The 20,184-nt window shown below is 41.6% G+C and overlaps 1 protein-coding gene across 4 annotated transcripts in view; it reads right to left on the bottom strand.

Annotated features, from left to right (window-relative positions):
* Window positions 1-181: 181 nt before the first annotated feature.
* The window catches only part of trak1a (trafficking protein, kinesin binding 1a), a 43,399-nt gene continuing 23,396 nt past the window's right edge, over window positions 182-20,184 (bottom strand). For all 4 annotated transcript variants that reach the window (XM_072679662.1, XM_072679659.1, XM_072679661.1 and 1 more), the window contains 14 exons: window positions 16,943-17,019; window positions 16,084-16,200; window positions 15,400-15,500; window positions 14,955-15,063; window positions 14,129-14,207; window positions 13,342-13,472; window positions 13,175-13,249; window positions 12,865-13,002; window positions 12,348-12,424; window positions 11,977-12,210; window positions 10,999-11,330; window positions 8,560-8,895; window positions 5,704-5,806; window positions 182-3,458 (listed from right to left, as the gene is read on the bottom strand). In XM_072679662.1, the coding sequence (XP_072535763.1) occupies window positions 2,687-3,458; window positions 5,704-5,806; window positions 8,560-8,895; window positions 10,999-11,330; window positions 11,977-12,210; window positions 12,348-12,424; window positions 12,865-13,002; window positions 13,175-13,249; window positions 13,342-13,472; window positions 14,129-14,207; window positions 14,955-15,063; window positions 15,400-15,500; window positions 16,084-16,200; window positions 16,943-16,993 (2,655 nt within the window). In that variant the 5' untranslated portion in view covers window positions 16,994-17,019 and the 3' untranslated portion in view covers window positions 182-2,686. The remainder of the gene's footprint in view (window positions 3,459-5,703; window positions 5,807-8,559; window positions 8,896-10,998; window positions 11,331-11,976; window positions 12,211-12,347; window positions 12,425-12,864; window positions 13,003-13,174; window positions 13,250-13,341; window positions 13,473-14,128; window positions 14,208-14,954; window positions 15,064-15,399; window positions 15,501-16,083; window positions 16,201-16,942; window positions 17,020-20,184) is intronic.

Raw genomic sequence — 20,184 nt, 5'->3', positions numbered from 1 at the left:
GAGTGATTCAGCCGTTCGGACACCCAGGGGAAGCTCGTTCCACCACTTTGGTGCAGGACAGAAAAAAGCATGGATGCTTGTCTTCCGTGGATTTTGAGGGATGGCAGGTCGAGCCGAGCTGTACTTGAAGCTCAAAGGGCTCTTTCATTGATTCATTTGAAGGAAAAAGAAGGTGACCATGTTTGAATCAACTGGTTTATTGATGTATTTTCTGCCAGTAGGAGCATCTGAAGTTCCTGAATGCATAAGTCCACTTAGTTTTTTTGACTTAGCTCTTGCCACAAGTTCCAATTTTTGTTGACATATTTTTGTCTTTTTGTATAAAAAGTTTTCGCATATTTACCATTTACAGTGTACAGGTGGCAAAACGTCCCTTTTGTGATCTGAGGAAATAAAAACCATAAATGAAATGAACATACAGTCATGTAGGACACCTCTGTGGTTCTGCAATACATTCAAGAAGAACATGTTCAAGTCATGATTAAGTGCACACACACAACTTCAACAGACAATCCTCTTTTGCTGTGACAAAAACAAAAACAAACAAACAGAGGATTCTAAATACAGGCATCTTTCAGAACACAGTTATGGCTCCATGTGCTTTCTGGACAACATCATTTGCTATCAAATACCCTTCAGATATTATAACCGATAACGGCATTTCCAGCTCGGTTAAAACGCTTTCGGTAGAGTCAACCCAAACCCATAGCTGCAGTGCTAACTCCAGTGTATACTGAGGCAGGCAAACTCAACAAAACGGAAGTCAGTATAGGATTAAATAATGGATCATTAACATCAGGCACCATGATATTCGTAGATATTCATACCACTAACTCAGTTACCATAATTCATTTAAAGCTTACAGTTCAGTCTTCAGAGAGTTCAAAATAATCTCTCACCAAAAATACTTTACACTTTACAATGTTTAAATATGCATAAAATGAGCCAGAGGTTTTAAAAGTCTCTGCAGTTCTGTTGCTTGTGTTGGGAGAATTGGACACTGCCTTGAAAACATGATGGATTTTGATGGACTCTCCTTTACTCATGTATTTCATACCTAGTTTGCATGGATTACTTATTCAACTGCATTTACTTTACACACATATGCACGCATACACTTATAAATAACATTGGTCTATCAACAAAGCACAAGAAATCAGTCAGTCAGTCATATTCAGTGAGGTTAAACCACCGCTACGTTCATCCACACATCAGTCAAATAATCCTCTCATTCTCAAAATTCATTACCGCTATTTTTCATAACTTTGGACTGAGGGAGGTCTTACAGTACAGCGAGTGACATTGCTTGTGCTAGTTAGTACAAATTTTGTAATAAAACCCTCTATTAAGGGCCATATACATGTTTATTACATTGTAATAAGCACTATATTACACCTTATTAGCACTCAAGAATTGCATATGCTGTCAACATAGAATAAAGGATATGGGGGTGGTCTACTCAAATATTTTCAGGGGTATTCATTTGGGCATTACAAACTAACTGAGATAACTTGGCATTAGCACAGCTCCACTGCCTTTCATTGTTAAATTTTGCAATAGCATAGACGTGTTGAGGGTGCCTCAGTCAACTGCACTGAAAAAGACAACCAGACTCGAAGCACACAGTGCTCTGGGCTCAGGAAGACCAGATTAGTTGCACATTGGAATACACAGATATGGTCTAATAGTACAGTTATTCAAAATCAAAAAGTGCTTACAGTGGGCTTTTAACCAGGGCATGGGCAATTAAGGTTCTCTCTTCGAAAATATGCTACATTTTCTTGCAGCCCTCAAGTGCAAAAAACTTTTTATACAACAGCACAGGGTTTCTTGCTCTCGTTACTGGGAATCCACTGTCCTGCACATTTCAGCACACCTGAAGCAGCTCAGGTGTCTTCATCATCAATTGACGAGCTGCATCAGATGGAATTGTGAAGGTAGGGGGACCCCGGAACAGAATTAAATAAACAATTCACTGAAAAATTACATTTACACAATTTTCTCTTTGCTTTAAACATACACTCTTAAAAAAAGGGTTCTTAACAGTGAATGGTTCTATAAAAAAACCCTATGGCATCTCAAAAAACCCTTTAGTTTGCTTGAGTGGGTAAAGGGCTCTTTCCAGTGATGGTCTTTTGTAGGTGGTTCTATATAGAACCTTTTAAAATGGCTTAATTTAGCATCAAAAAGGTTATTAATCATCATCACTGAGTCAAAGGATCAGGTTTTCAGTCTTCTATAGAACCCTTGATGTTAAAAGTGTAGCTGATCAGCGTCTGAGATTTGCTACTTTCGTTGTGGGTGATAGACTTTTCTTAAGCAACATGAGCCTCACAGCTATAGCGCAAAACTCAAGAAACTTCTAAAACCATTCTGGTCTTGGCTTGGCATAAGAGAAAAAAATGTAAATATGGATTTTCAATAAACCGCTCTCAAGAAACCATGAAATAAAGGGCAAGGGCACAGATTGGACACGCTGGATGAACTGTACCATTACATGTGACAGACAACAAAACAAAAAACAATGGTAATACAGTCACAGCTGCTATACAAAATAATCTATACAAATCTCTTACAGGCACAGTCGATCTGTCGTAGGAGTAATGTACTTGAAGCATGTATATAGTACAGACACGGAGGGGCTGCAACAGAGAGTAATGGAGAACGAGAGAAAGAAAGGCAACATTCACTCCTCATTGAGGCTAGTTTTTCTGGAAGGTTTAGGGGCCAAGAGTAAATCATCTGTTGGAGGCCCTGGACCCTTCATTGCCATGCTGGCCCCTACCATAACTGGGTAACTTCGGTTTCTTCGCATCCCTGGCAGTGGCAGTCCTCCTATAGGGCTGGTAACCCCAGGATGAGTCCCGAAAGGTGGTCCGCCCAGTCCCAGCACAGGTCCTGGGGTCACGGCCCTTGGGCCTAGGCTGAAACGCTTCACCTTGTCTACCAGGCGGAGGTTCTGCACGCTTACTTCAGTCTGGCACTGCGAGTCCGAGTGGGCCTTTGCCCCCCGCATCTCCTTCAGGATGGAACTGGCCGGCCGCGAGGCCAGAAAGTTCTCGTAGGGCGGGTCAGAAGGGCTGAAGTCCAGAGGCAGCACTGGGCTGGTGGGTTTGGATTTGATGGGGGAATTAGGAGGGGTGGAGGGCAGTGTTTCTGGGCCCTGAGTAAAGGGGCTGGCTGTACCTGAGGCAGAGCAGGACGTGGACTCTGGGACAGATGCGGTCTGGGCCCGGTCCCAACTGTGAGGGTTGTAGACAGCCGCAGAGATGCCTCGCTCCTGCAGGAGGCGCACCAGTCCGAGAGAGGTGCTGGTGGTCTTGGTGTGGTCACGCAAGTTGGTGAAGCTTTCGGCCAGGCTGAGGCGGCGCGGAGTGCAAGGGGTGGAGACCGGAGTGGAGCGCATGCTACTGCTGGACATAACACAGGACACCAACGAGGGAGCTGCAGACATCAGGCTGAAAAGAAAAATGTTTGTTATTATAAAGTAGATGGAGATGTTTAAAAGGCATGAAAAATTCTCTGTTAATTACTTAACACTTTTTGATTAAATAAAATATTTTATTATTTGAGTTTTCACTGTGACTTCGACACAGTTTGGAATCTTTGGCTCAGCATAGCACGCTACTATTTTGCCTATTAGTACCTGTTTGAACGCTCAATTACTGATGTAGTCAATTCATGACAGCCCTGTACAATTTACACATGACTGAACTCTGCATTATGCACCAAGTTATTAAAAATCATTGTGGTGTTCATGGAACTATTACAGAGAGCCACATGGGATTTAGTCCATGTGCAGAGATTTCTACTGGACTGTTGGGTAGAATCCATGTACTCCTGTATTAGAAAGCAGGAAGCTATTTGGGATTTAGCTTTACTTTGATGTTTGTGATGCATGTGGGACATTACAGATTTGAACGTGAGCTTTCAAGTCGCTTTAGAGCACAGGTGTGTTCACATTAACTACTTATAGACCGCTTAGCCACACAAATGTCCACCATGATGTCTGAGATTGGAGCTAAGCAAAAAGAAATCTGAACTGAACAGTAGGGCTAGTAACGTAAATGCAGCCTTAAATAAATAGCCTTAAAAAAATAGATGCAGTCAATCAACTTCTAGGCTAATATTGCTAACTAAACTTTTCACTAATCTGCCTCAAATCTCGATTGAAAATCTACCTAAACATGTAGTAAACATCTGTGAAACGTACTGGTTTGTAGTAAAAAATGTGCGTAAGGTAAAAGTGGTTCTGATCACTGAAATGTATGACTGGAGTAGGTCATACTATGTTCTTAACTACAACAGTTTGTCTGCATGAAACAAATGAGGATCTGGATGCATTCTGAATGCACTGCGAGCTGGTTAAGAGACATATTTGGAAATGGTGAGGAGATGAAATTGGTGACAGCCTAAGCCCAGTTAGCAATTGTTAGTTAGCATTGTAAGACTAGACCCTCCTGTTCTAAACTAAAGAATCAAGCGCAAAACACATGTCTTGGCTGATAGACTGCATCTGGGGTAAGTGATGAATCATGTTAATTAGATTTTTCTTCAAACTATTCTTTTAACCTCATTAAACCATATAAAAAACACTATTTCAACATGCATTTTACCATGTTCTATTCTGCTACAATGGCAATATGCCATTTGAGGCTGTGTTACAGTGACCTTACCACAGTTACTAAAATATTAACACCCCTTTGACTGCAGAAGGGGCAGCTCCCAGGATTTTAACTTGACCTCGGTCTCCATGATGCTTATAAAACACAAATCCAAATTCTGTAATCCTGTGTACATAACATGTAACCTGGCTTCATGTTCCTCACACAAAAACACATTTTTTAAATGGACACACGCTTCCAGTGATTATTAAATAACACAGAACACTTTCTCTCTCTCTCTCTCTCACACACACACACACACACACACACATGCATCATTCTTCTATACCCTGCAGACTCTACAACACTGCTTACAACTTCAAACACATTTGCGATTAGTCAGAATACTGTAAGTATACTGGCACTCATAGATGTTAACCTTCTGTTTGCTCAAAGACCTCAGTGTTAGGTTGGAGACTCCTTCTCCAGGACAGTTAGAATGTTAGGGAGGTACAGGTTTGGTTAGAAAGGCATGCGCACACGCCTGTAACCAATCATGCTGGGGTCATGTGACCACTTCTCACCCTGAGTGGGGGTGGCTCACAGAGCCTGCTCTAAGCTCGACCTCAGAACAACATGGTACAGTGCCTCCTCCTCCTCATCATCATCATCATTATCCTCCTCCTCCCCATCATCATCATCCTCATCACATAATCTGCAGAGAGCCAATCATATTGTGTGTGGCTACCCAAACACCAGACAAGTAATTCTCTGTGCTTAAACTGAGCACCTACATTTACTGATCTTGTTGTTGAATTTAGGGGTGTAGAAGGGGGCTTGGTTAACCATAAAGATTAGCCATAGCCAAGGAGACACAAGACAACAAAAAGCACGAGAATAATTATCAATTCAGATAAAAGCTATAAAAATACATAGTCACTGTGAAGATCACATGTTCATAACCCTGAAAGACTAGGAGCACTGGAACACTAACTTGCAGGATCAGGGTTGAGAACCTGTGTTGGTATGGTATATGTAAGTAAGATAGCTGAGTGTTCTGTGCCCTCTAGTGGTGAGAGAAAAGTAGTGCAAGACTTACCTGGGTGTGACACTGGTCAGCTCATCTGAGGGGTGGAGTATCCGGCAGGTAGTGAAGGTGTAGGTGGAGTTAGTGTGAGACATACATTTTCCAGGGAAATGCACTGGGGGCAGCAAGGGAGGAGAGGAACAGATTAGAACAAGTAGAAACACCAACATTAAAACATGCTCACACACCCAAACACACCAGAGAATCGAAGAGTTCAAACTGCAGTAGGAACTGGAAGCCTGAGGTCACACGGTTACATGCCCTTAAAATACTCTTAAAAATACCTTTTATTATGCATGCTTCAAAAATGTTCATAAATATTTTGATTCAAAAAAGATTTTGCTTCAAGGTGTAGCTTCCAGTTTCCTGATGCAATTTTAAAAAGACGCACACAATAGGACAGAATGAAAGGCAAGAAGGATGATTACATTATTAGACAGCCACGTATTGATAAGGCATTCAAAAACAATAATTACATAAACAAGAGCAGTGCTTGTATGTATGTGTGTCAGAGTGACACTATGCACACGTCTGTTTATTACAGGGTGCACACTGCAGTGCTGACAGGCCTGGCACCAGTCTTTGAGAGAATGTGTTCAAGTGCTGGTGTGGTGCATCTGGTTGCAAATGTGACCTGCATGATGCCCTCACTGCTCTCACAGTCATGTGAGTGAGTACACCAAGATCACACTCAGTTTTTAATAGAACCCTTGACACTTGAGCCTGTAACATACACACACACACACAAACATACACTTCACTCCATGACCTCTTACTGGACCCTAGTCAAGTGTCGAGGCTCACTTGTTGGGAGGGTGTATGCATTCTTGCCCACACACAGACTGACTGACTTCATTCTCTAGCACTTGACTCAACTAATCAGACAGTAAACAAGTCCCTTCTAATCTGATATGGGTGTGTCACAGCAGAACACTAGCACATGCAGAAGGGGGGTACCCCAGTACCAGAGTTGAAATCCTGTGCTCTAGCTCATCACTAGTTTGTGATCTATAAATCTAGCATGAGGGTGAGATACTGTACCTTTTATCAATCTACATAGAGTAAAACAGTTATATGAAGAGCACTGAAGGAAGTTGTGAGTAAATGATGATTGGAATGATTGGGCAAAAACAGGTGCAAAGATTCCCCTGAGCAATGAGAAATTTAGGACTAAAAGACAAATGAATCAGATATGAATCTGAGAGGTGCAAGACATGAGAATATGGTCTATGGTAGCTGTATCTAATCTTAACAGATTGAGAAATATGACCTTTCTAAACTCTATCATCAAAATCTAGAATACACAGTACAATGTTGAGAACAACTGTTCCTCATATTGACCACAAATCAGGCCCACAAAGCATTATCCTGAGTGAAGTAGAATTCAAACATACTCTGCCAATGCAGATGACCTCTATATTCATCAGTGTTAGACTATATTCTCATTGCACAGCACAAAGAATGGAGCCCGGACAGCAAACTGACTGATCCATGCTCTGCCCACAAGACATTCTTTTGAAGCAACTGCTGCAAGGTTTACAGACCAGCAATCAGTCAAACAGTGGTAGTGCATAGCTCTAGAGAAGTAATATTTATTCTGACAAAGTATTAAGACTATTCAGATTGAGTAGTTAAAATGGTCATCATCAGTGACTACAAAACTGCTTGTTTCAAACCTGCCAAGGTTTTGATTAGATGCATACAGTATATAGAGAAAAGTATAGGGACACCTGCTCATTAATTTGTTAAAAAAAAAAAAAAAAAAAAAAAAAAATTCCTGCTTTTGTTGAAGTAATTGTCTGTGCTGTCCTGGGAAGGTTTTCTACTAGCACTGCTGTGAGGACTTGATTGCATTCAGTGATAAAAGCATTAGTGAGGTCAGCATGTTGTATAAATCACAATTCTACCTCACCCCAAAAACATTAGATGGAGTGCCATCGTTACAAAAAACACAGTTTCACTGCTCCACAACTCAATGCACGACATGTGCAACAGAAGGCTGCAAGTAGAGACGGGTGTGTCTGTAGGTCCTGCATGACCTGGCTTATTAAACCACATAGTTTTGATAACAGTATTAAATTATGATATGATTCTGATAATGTAAATAAATGAGGACATTAAATAATAATGACGTACATTAAAGCTGTAAAAAAGTAACATTACTGTGGCAGCAACTCACACACGTTTTTACTTTACTGAGCCAACTGCACTAATGAATGCAATTTTAATGGTGTCTAGTTCTGAAACACTGCAGTGTGCTAGTGTGTGGTTTGGGACACAGCCCGCTACACTAAAGCATCAGGCAGAAAAAGCCCAGAAATGTGGGTTGGTCTGGAGTAGACCTGTGCCTGTGCACAACTCTGTATTTGGTTGGTATAGATGTGTATTCACTACAAGGGAGGATGACAAACACTTGGACATTAATCCAGTGTAGCACATCTGCACTCCAACCTTAAATCATTAGAATGAAAGGAATTTGTGTCACCATTCTATAAAGCTTGCCCGACATAGACAGTTGCTACAATAGAATGCATCTGTGGACTGTGCATAGATCAGTCAACTGGACAGAGACGGCCTGAAAAAAAAGACAAGTAAATGAAGGGGAAAAAAAAAAAAAGTCACTATACTCAAAATGACCACGGCAGCACGCATCAGGTGGAGATGAGGTAGTGGTGGGCGTGCTGTGGATGTGTGCCAGCCTGTTCCAGGCCACAGCATGAGGTACTCTATGTGACATGGAGTTGTGTAAGGATGGATGACACGTGTGACAAACAGGCAAACGTCCCCAGCGCTCCTGTGGGGCTTTGGCTGTGTGGGCAGTGCACGGTTTATGATGGCCCCCAGGCCGGCGTCAGGATGCTCCCTCACCAGATGTCCGCTCCTCGTCCTCTGGGGCCTTCTGAACCTCCAGCTCTGTCCCAGAGACCCCCACCTCTCCTCGATCTGCCCCATCATGCTCCTCGTGGCCAATGAGGTTGGTAATGGGCGAGCAGGGCAGAGAACCCAGACCTGAGGTAGAGAGAGTGGGGTGAGAGCGTTGATGCTCAGCTGGATCGTCTTCTTCCAAATCTGCGAACTGATACACCTCCTCCAGGTCCAGCTGTAGCGGCCTGAACCCCTTGGTCACTACGCCTGGCCGAGCGTCCAAAATGCCACCCAAGTTGGGCTGGGCCAGCTGCTGCCATGCATGCAGGGTGGCTGAGCCTGAGAGAGCAGAGAGAAATAGCAGAGATTAGACATGACTCAAATCTTCACTTACCTGTAACAAGAAATGGCACTTTAAAGTGTGGCAATGCTTAGGGTGCGAGGTAGAATGAAGGGAGTTTGATTGGATATACAGAAATATACATATATAGTAAACTGAATGCCTGCTAGACTTTTGGTGTGGGTAGTTTGTTGTTAATACTGTTGACAAGATGTTTGACATTTTTGTACACTGAGCATTTGCTCAGAAACTAGCATACACTTGAAAATATTATTAAATTAAAGTAATTAAATATGGCTGTATATATATATATATATATATATATATATATATATATATATATATATATATATATATATATATATATATATACACATACATACACACACACACACACACACACACACACACACACACACACATATATATATATACACACACTTCATAACTGTGAAGTTATAGTACTGTGTATTGCCCTTGTTCTGGATATTAATGCACCTGACTGCAGAAAACTCTCTACTCTAAAATACACTGCTGCCTTTAGAGGTGTCTGTGTGGTATACCCAGCCAAATCACTAAATGTTTAATGGATAGGTCAGTTCAGGTCAGCTGGGACAGCCTGGAGGGCTGAAATAAAATTGGTATAGTCCACAGAAAACTGCTTCTCGTTCTTGTTCCAAGAACAAAAATATTTTTGACCAAAAGATGTCCATCCCAACATTATATTTTGGAGTTTAGATTAAGAAAGATTAGACGTTAGATCTTTCTGTACAGTTAGGATCAGCACACTAGTGGTTTTATTGTGCATGTATTGCTCTGACGGTTAGGAACAGACATTGAGCAGAAAGAAAGAAAGGAAGAGAAAGAAAAAGAGGGATGCAAGAAAATGAATGAAGAATTTATTGAAGACTTGAGTGACAGGAAAAGAAAAAAAGAAGGTGGTTAAAACTGAAAAGTGACATTGAAGAATGCAGGATTAAACATGTACAGAAGAAAAAAATAAACAGGGAAAGAGGAAAAAAAAAAGAAAAGAAACAAAACGTACTGGACCTAACCAACCCGAGAGCAAAATCATGCTTACGTATATAATTTAAAAATGTAAAAAAAAATTCACACAGCAATTAAACCAGCCTAGATACTCACTATCCCACCTCTGAGGTCCACCCTTACTGCTGTTGTGCAATTTTCCCTCTCCTCTGATTTTCAGTTGGATGAATTCCTATCTGGCTGTTCAGACTAAATCACCAGATGTACCAGATTTCCATTGCACATATAAAAGGGATCGGAAATGAAATTCAGTGTGGTTTTGTTGTTCACACTACCACACATTTTTGTCAAATATAGCAAAAAAAAAATTGGGCCACTTTTACCTGCTGTGTGAACGTATTCTAAAAAAACACCCAAGCAATATACTCTACAAACTACAACTGGTTCTCTGAACAATGCCACAGAGGACTACTTCTGATTCCAAAAAGAACCACTGTTTGTAGATTTGAGAGCGTGAAGAACTTAGGTTAAGATTTTTTTTATCAATTAAAAAAAGGAGCTCATGTACATGGTATTTATGCATGATTTTAATGATGTATGATTATTTTTTGTTATTCAGCTAAATGTGCATATACTGCCAGCAGGTGGCAACAGAGAGCCAAACCAATTTTCTCTACTGTTTCAGTGGCAAATAGTTTATACTTGTAGCATTTATATAATAAAATAAACCTTAAGTGTGAACAGAGAGCACTTATTCAGTCACTCACCAAAACTTTACATATTCAAATACACGCTAAACTAGCTATCTATGCTAAAAAACCTTAATAAAGCCATAAAGTGCTTTAGTGGTTAGCTCCATGTTTACCAGACAGTTCTGTAACAGAAATCTACGAGAAATGTCTACGAAAAGGGCTTATTATATGTAGCTCAATATGTATATGTAATATGTAATATATGGCTATATGTGTGTGCCTAAATCTCAAACCAACAGCGTGGCTGTGTGTGTCTGAAGTAGAAGGAGTGAGGTGTGGAGAAGTCATCAGAGTGGTGGTGAATGAGAGCCCACAAGGAATCTAAAAACAGCAGGGCTAGAGGCCTGCTTCTGGCTTGGTCACCTTCCAGAGGCTTGACTATCTGCAGCTTCTCAGGTAGGTAGGAGCGGCTGCTGTAGACCGAATAGACAGAGTGCAGCGTGCCCAAGGACATGATGCTGTCAGCGGGTGTCAGAGAGCCTCCTCCATCACTGCCACTGCCCTGCTCCCGCTCTTCATACACTTCGCTCTTCTCCTCGGCCAGAGCATTGAGCTTTCGTTCTCTCTCCTCCTCGAAGAAGCGCCGCTCACTTAGGTAATTATCGCGGCGGAGAGAAAGCCGTCGCAGCGCCGCCTCCAGATCATGAGAACCAGGTGTGCCTGGAGTGCCAGGCTTCTTGTTCGAGTCATCTGAACTGGAGAAACAAATGACAGAAGGAAGAAAACAATCATTCAAAAGTTCAGAATTACTACAGACATCCAACCCTGCAAAACCTCATTTCAGGGAGGCAGCACCAACACTACTTAACATAAAATTGACAGTGCTCTCAGCCACTCTGTCTCCCCCTCTCTCAGTCTTCCTCTAAAAAAGGAAGACCCCTGGTACTTCCAGAAGAGGTGGGACGTCTGTTACTATTTTCAATAATATAAAACCACTCCTAATGAAGGTGTTCAGCTACTTTAAGCTGCACCCATTGCTGACACAGATGTGCAAATGCACACACACAGCTTGTCTAGTCTCTGTAGAGAAGTACTGCTAGTAGAATAGGACTGGAGCAGATAAACATGAACCTACTGAAACCATGCCTAATGCAAGGTGTGGGCTAGAGGAGTAAAATACCCCACAACACTTTTAGGATGATGTGGGGTGGTGATCATCTAACATTATGACCCCACTAATGCTCTTGTTGCAAAATGCAATCAAATCCTCACAGCAATGCTCATGAAAGCTAGTAGAAAGGCCTCCCAGGACGGTAGAGACGGGTACTTTTGTCCACATATTATACACTTTTAAAGTAACGCAATTCTGTGAAACATATCTCCCAACGCTTTGCCACTCACCCGTCCTGTGGAGAGTGGCTCTCCAGCATCATGCTGTTGGTGCGATTGTCCGTCATGATCCCCTCTCCCCCGTACACACTGGACCTGGGTGTGCTCAGACAGCTGGAACGCCTAGAGTTAACACATGATGTCTGATTGGACCCTGGGATGTTCATGGGAGAGGGCCCCATGGAGCGCTGACGAACTGTCTGATTAATATTTCGCACGGTCTGGAAGACTCGCTTTGGATGAAGCCTGGCAACACAAACATAAATAGGTCAGAGAATTTCTTTGTGTATATTAAAGTACGACAACAAAGAGACATCAGATCTAGCCTCAAAATAACAAGACAGCTGTATTTTGGACAGTCACGCTAAAAGGGATAGGCTTACCTCTGCTCTTCAACTTCTGGGTCAGCCATTTGAATCTCTTTCCGCATTGTCCCTTCAATTTCAGCAGCTAAGGAGTCCTGTCAAAAACACAGACACACAAACAGCACCAATAATGTGTAGTGTGTTGTAAACAGCCAAGAAGAGTGTGGAATACAATTACAGCTGTCTTTTTCTCTTCTCTTTCTGCCAACCTCCTCGTCAAGTTTTGCATAAAACCACAGAAATGTTAATTTGAATGCCATGCAGGTCTATGCAAAGACCTGTGCAAGGATGTATAGCTTCCTAAATAAAATAACACAAATCAGAGCTTAAGGGCAAGAAATGAGCACAAACATAATGCAGGCGAACTGCACTAAACTAGAGCCTTAGTATTGAAAAGTAGTGGCACTACAGAGAGACTAGTATACCCTTTAAGCTTATTCAAGTGAGTTATCTAAATTTTCCACTCCTTCTCTTAATGCCCATAAGGCTGTTTCTTACTCTTGTTGCTCTATATTTATTACATAAGTGGTCTCACCATGGGGAAGAGGCCCAGTGAGTGAAAGCGGCGTGGGGTGCTCAGCGGCATCGTCTTATTCCTGAAGTTCTTCAGCTCCTCCTGAGCTTCATGCAACATCTCCATACACTCTGCATACTTATCCTCCAACTCTCGGAGCTACACACAGAAAAAGCGACAAGTGTCTCAGTTATAAACATTCAAGTATGGTGGAATCCATGCATTCAGTGCAGTATATGCCAGTGTCCTGAGCCTGGGTGTTTTTTTTTGTTTTTGTTTAATTGCCATGACTGGATTGCTGGAACTGCTGTATATCTTAACCTGCTGTTACCTCTGCCGTAAGTTGTCGCTGGGCATCTTTAGCAGCTCCCAGGTGCTGGGTGAGCTCTTCATTTTCTACTGCATACTGCAAAGAACAAACAAACAAAAAAAAAACACAATCTCACTGTGAACTCAACAGCATGAAATAGGTAGAAGCCCCCAAAAAGGAGCACTCACAGATTTGGCTTTTTTCTGTAGGTCCACAATCTGAGAGAGCAGGTGTGTGATCTCCTCTTGCTGCCTGGAGGCGTCTTCAGTCTTCTTTGCCAGCTCCTCAGCAAGGGACGAAATCTGCAGGTTAGCATCTCCTACACGAAAACAAAAATAGCACAGATCGAGAGGTAAGAGGAAAGTTGAAATTCAGGTTCAATGACCAAAAAAAAATCTCTCTATGCCAACATAAACCAGAAGTCCTGTCCAAAATAGACCTCCAAGACAGTAGAGCTTTCAAGTGCCTCAATACTTTAGTGGATCATTCTTGGAAATTCTGCAACATAAAAGCCCCAGATATTCAGCATCACGGCCAGTTGGTCACCCTCAGGTCAGAGTTTCCTAGCTTGCATCCTGCTGTCTAGCTACAACTGCAATTTGTGTCTTTCCTGCTGAGTTTGGAGACTCCCTGCCCTTAACCTCAGAAGAACTCTTGGATGAGCAGGTGTCTACAAACTGCTCCTTTAAAGCACCTTTATTTTTAAAGAGTGTAAAACCAGATAAAGCCTAAGCCTAGACTAAATAGGACTTATAACTAGTCAAACATCACTACCAATGCTACTTTGTCCAATACCTGTTTTTTAATCCATGTGCAACAACGAAGCCACTTATGGTCTTGATTTGAGAAGATACTAAACAGATGTATGAATGTGGATGTAGCTTTGTATCGACTGGACTGAGTTCACAACCTTCTATTGTGCTTTATGGGCCTCATTGCAAGCATTCTGTCTGACCGGTATACAGGCATACTCACTAAGCTCTTTTACACAGTCGTTCACCAGCTGCTGCTCCTTCTCCTCGTACGAGATGGTCTCCGTCTCCAGGTGGCAAGCCTAAACACACACACACACACACACACACACACACACACACACACACACACACACACACACACACAGATGAGAAACTCACAAAAGAAAGATGAGGTCTCACCTACAATACAGACATCATGTTACAGGAAACAGATCTACATGTGGAACATCACTTTCTTTGTAGTTTGTAATTTCATCAATATCTTTCAGTTCCTGTTTTTCCAAAGACCACAATCCTGTTGCCAGTACTGTAATTATGCACCAGTGTACCCTACCAGTCTAGACTTCTCAAACAATTCAGAGCCACAGCAACACGACCTTCAGTACTACACAAAGATCAACCTGTTTATCAGTATAATGTGTTAAAGTCCAATCTAAATATGAATAACAACTTTCTTCCAATTATTTGTGTGCGTGTAGGTACGTGTATGTCGTGTAGGTCTGTGTGTCTGCATGAGAATCCAGTAAAGCATGAAATTCTACCCGGATGGAGGTCAGATGGTTGGGACGTCATCTGCAGAGTAAAGTTACAGTAGGAAGACTCCATGCTGAGAGAAACAGAGCTGGCCCCATATCAAACATTACGGAAGATACGTCTAGGCAAATGTACTGGTCATTGCATGTCTGTTTATTTACATAGAGCAAATATACATATATATATCCCCGTTTTTCATTTCATTTCTCTGTTATATTAACTATGCAAATCCCGCTCATCTCGAGATGGGTGCTGATTAAGCCTGTAAAGACCAACACAAGTCTTCATCTCACCTCAGAGCGGAGCACGATGTTCTCCTCCTCCAGGTCCTTGAGCTTCTTTTGCAGTGAGTCCAGGGGGAAATAATTTGGCACTGACAGCGAGGAGTCATTCCGCCGGATCCTAATGCGCACGCACGCACACGCACACACACACACACACACACACACACACACACACACCCCGCTTCGGTCAGCCACATCTCCATGAAATTGCCATGTTTTAACCAAGCTGGGGCTTTAATATAGGCCAATGGTTAAAATATATGGGTAAAGTAAAGTGAAATGTAATTAGCAATTTAAGGAGTCCAATCAACAGGGAGCCAGTTACCAGTTGTTGACCCCGGTGCAATCGTTTGCCTGCACTGCTAGATGAAAAGAGTGAGAGAGAGAGAGAGAGAGAGAGAGAGAGAGAAGCAGTGAAAGGGTTGAGAAAAAGAGGAGTTGGGGGATGACTCACGGGGTAGAAGTGGTAGACTCCCCTTCGCTCTCCTCAGCAGCACTGGTGTAGAATTGGAGCAACTCATCCTTCATAGAGAGCTCGTGACGCAGCTGAGACACCTGCAGGTGTGCAACACAGCAGCAAAACACTCAGGGCCTACTTCAGGTCACCACAAATCATAACTGCTTCACTCCACATTACACCACTATTTATGGTTTTTGGAAATTGACACTAGTCAGCAGTCTGTAAAATAATGTTCAAAATGATCAGCAAACAGTGCCAAGTAAAACTCAATGGGTACACAGATATAGAAACTGGCATTTGATATTTTGCATGTACGCCAAGGCTAACAGATAAAAGTTTAGAAAAAGCAGACATTGGGATCTACATCTACCCTTATCATTACAGAGGCACTTTTGTAAAATTAAGAACTCTTATTTTTAGTTAAGTACTTTAGTGACATTATACACAGAGTGTTCAGTCACCCCAAAGCGGTCCTGGAGCAGAGCAGCTTGGCAAACAGATTATCGAACCTACGACCTTGTGGTCAATATCTCAGGACACTAAAACATTAATTAATTAAATGTCAAATATGATTGTGAATTACTGTGTGTCCTGTAAATTTGTGCTTTCAACTAAAACCAATCTATGCTTTTAGTACTTTTTTCCCCCTCCGCTTCTTTCCTTCTACCCATCTCTCACCTCCTCCCGTATGTGCTCCACCTGCTCCTCCAGAAACTCATTGCGCTCACTCAGCGTTTTATTTTTCTTCAGCAGGGACTGACCTATACGTGCTGCTAGCTCCAAATCCCGTTCTTTCTGCAAAGTGAGAGAGTGAGAGAGATTGAGAGAGAGAGCAAGAAAGAAAGTGCAATGGGGGAAGGGCGAGAAAGATACAGAGGATGAGAAAGAGAGAAAACAACAGCAATATAGAGAGGGGGAGAGAGGGAGGAGGAGGGAGAGAGAGCCCGAGAAAGAAAGAGAGTGTGAATATTTAACATTATTTTATTCAATTAAGTAATAAAAAATGAAAATGTATAAAATAATCTATTGAGAAATGAACCTATAAACACATCATAGTATACTGGGCAGCGTATATTAACTCATTTTACTCAGTAACGAAGAACATTACATGCAAATCCCCTTCACCATAGAGCAAAAGAACAAGTCAAACACATCCTTGTTCTGGAGCTCTGTTTGCCCGGGCTGTGAAATGTGTCTCATGTCAACACTGTAGGTCAGCAAGTACTTTACTGACTGTACAGTACTGTCCTCAGCATTAGAGGTAGGACAAACGCACTAACACGCACCTGAAGTTCATTCCATTGGAACATAAAGTAAATGACAAAAACAACACAAACAATAATTATGGCAATGTATAGTTGTCAGCCCTCAGTCAGTGCTCACGCATCAATAAACACCTTGCAGTGTTGAGAGATGGAGAACACTTCATATGATGCTGCTGCTGCTGCTACTACTTCCTCGCCCCTGTCACAGCTCAAAATAACCTCTCCACCCTCTTACACCCACCTAAATACAACCAGAACTGGGACTGACTTACCTCTTCAAGCAAACGTGTAACAGCATCTATGTCATTGTACGTCTTAGTCATCTGGCCCACTCTGTCAGCACACAGAACTGCAGGGAAATAAGAAACAGAAATATTGGCATTAGGATGGAATTTATTATTAAATCAAGATTTAAATTTACATAAAACAATGACAGTCACTTTAAACGCCTTTTTTTTTTTTTTAAATACAAATGCTGTGAATGACCAGAAGGAAAGTTAAGGAAAATTATTGAAAGCAAAGCTTTATTTTTCTTGCATTAAATACTTTCCTTGCACTACTTTTGATATTTTGATCTCTCTCTCCAGCTATACATGCATACATACATACACACGATAACAAAACTATGCCATCACAACACTTAGCTAGAGTGAGGATCATCCAACATCCTGACCTCAGGAACACTCTTGTCACTGAATGCAAACAAATCTTTACAGCAATTCTCCAAAATCTCATTGAAACCATAGATTGGACAACAGAGACAGTTACTCCAACAAAAGCAGGACAAAGTTATTTTTTAAATACCCCTGATGTAGGACGAAATAAATGCATGAGCAGGGGTCTTTCAAAAATGTTGAAGTGGATAACACTGGAGCAAAGGCTGAGGAGATAATCACTGTACTTACTTTTCAACATTTGCAAACAAATGATTTAAGAAAAAAAAAAACAGGGAGATTAAATCAAACAATTGAACCGAATTAAGTGAATAAAATAAAAATGGAACATTGGATTGATATCTAACCAGCTATGCAGCTAATACACACGGGTTGCTTGCAGGCTCTTGATTATAGGTCTAAATGGGTCTTCATGAAAAGTGCAGTTGTTCAGAAAAGCTTATTGTAAAAAACAGAAAATAAGTTATATCCTCTTATTAACCAAGCTTACGTGAAAGGCTCCGTGCTGAACAGGTATACTAATGTAGGCACACCAGCTAGCATACTCAATATACACACACACACACACACACACACACACACACACACACACACACACACACACACACACACACACACACAGAGCAGTGCAGTACTATAAGAGCACCACCCACACGCTGCGGTGTCTGTGACATAAGAGTAGCTTAAGTCTCTGATCAGGCAATATGGCAGATATGTGCAGGTCTCTTGGAAATAACTGTTCTGTGTAGCATCCTGGAGTGTAGATATCTCAGCAGAGGAAGAACTGTAATATTCTCTGAATCCTCACACATTTACATATTTCAGGATTTGTCTATTTGAGGTCATAAATAACCTCAGTAGAATGGAGCAATTTGCTTGGAGCAATTCTCGTACCTGCTGAAATCTCTTCAGGCCTTTTATCTTCAGTATTCTGTAAGTATCACTACAGGGTGAGCTGTTGCTATGTCCTACTGGGCAAAATGGCCATGTACAGGGTCTTTGACATAACCTTTTGGAGTCTGTCAAACATTACACAAAGTCCACGGCTTACAGCTTCAGGATCAAATAGCTAGTAACTAGTTCTGAGCATATGAATGTGGAATGGCTCACATACAGTAACTAAATATCTTTATTTGCATCATCCCATTGTCTACAGAAAGGAGCCGCCCTGATTTTCTATCTCTGCTGACCGTGACAATGAAGGATCGGCAAATAGTTCTCACGCAATCCTGCATAACACAAACCTGCCCCACCTTTTAGAGTGCTAAAGAACGGTCTCCACTGTTACATTTAACACATTACAACAACAGCCTCCCCAGTAAAGCCACACTGGAATGACCTTTGCTTATCTGTGTAGGACTACAAAATAGGATACTCAAGCTCCCAATAACCAAATTTGAGGTCAGTGGGGAAAAAAAGGACACGTTTACCCAATAACTGTCCATGCCATACTAGAACGTCATGTTGGCAGTCCTAAAGAAGCATTTCAAACGCAAGGGCCAAGGTGTTCCTGTATTCAGCAGCAGCGGGATAAAGCCCTTATCAAAAGGGAAACACTGTTGATAAGAGGGGAGAGTGAAAAGTGGCTCCAGTATTTTGGATCATTATGGTAAATGCAGGTATAAGGCAGGCATGCACCGCGGCTCTCTTGATCTGCACGACGGGGAGGCAGTAAATGCAAAGCAGATATTTCTATTTGCGTCATACACTGAAGGGACAACAGGCGGCCTGTCAATTATCCGACTATCATCCAATGACTAATAAGGCGCAGTCAGCAACACACAGGGCTCACACTATTTTTCATTCAAGTCTCAGAAAAAGGGGACTAAGGGAGAAACGGGGGGAGGGGGGGTGACCTAAAACAACACATCCTAAAAACATCTTGGTGTTTCAGGTGGTACAGGGAGAGCGTTCAGTGTGATGCTCGTTGGAACATTTAAGAATCAGCTTTGTGCGGAGGTGCCCTCAGGAAACAATGACAATATGATAAATGTTAAAAAGAAAACTGAAATCAGAGATAAAGAGTTACCACAAGCGGTTTCCAAAGCATCCACAAGAATTACACTAGTGTTCTCAGGAACCAACAGCTAAGTTAAAGTGATAAAAAAGCTGTGCCTAATCCATGACTCATTATGAAACACTGCTGACAAATACAACATTGAAAGATAACCTTCTTGAGTAAATCTCAAAGACTTCCACCCAACTCAAACACGGATGTTTCTCACTGAGCTTCTCATATCTTTTGGGAGTGGGGCACAGTCAGTTCAGAGGCAAATGAAACTGATATTGAACTCATCAACAGATAACAGGGGTCTTAACATACAGCAGAAACTGCAGCTATAACAGCATTGAAACACAACCAGGTGTAATACAATTTCTGACATGGGCAGCACCCGACAGGCAGCACCCGACAGGCAGCACCCGACAGGCAGCACCCGACAGGCAGAATATGGGCACAAATATTCTTAAATTCATTTTGACTTCTTCAGAAGAACCATGGTCTGATTTTTGAGTTAGTGATTTGTGTGTTTAATAGTCTTTTTAAGAAGCCTTAATGAGAAAATGTTTGTTAAATTCACCATAATTCTGCTTTAGCCACCTACAAACTTTACCTTAAACCAACAGGTAAACCAAACCTTGGCCCTAATCCTATTTCTAACCCTCTCCCCAACACAAAACATAATCCTAACCTTAACCATAACAATGTTTCACCAGATTGCTTGATAATCATTTTATAGGCAATTTGTAGTGCTTATGCAATTAAAGGGGCTGTATTATGATACAAATATCATAACTGAGTAACATTTTTAAACACATAGTCTTGAATAATCACTTTGAGA

The sequence above is a fragment of the Salminus brasiliensis genome, chromosome 5, assembly GCF_030463535.1.
Source record: "Salminus brasiliensis chromosome 5, fSalBra1.hap2, whole genome shotgun sequence".
Classification (NCBI taxonomy): Eukaryota; Metazoa; Chordata; class Actinopteri; order Characiformes; family Bryconidae; genus Salminus; species Salminus brasiliensis.
The sequence above is the reverse complement of the archived record's forward strand: the minus strand, read 5'-3'. Positions and strand labels throughout refer to the sequence as shown.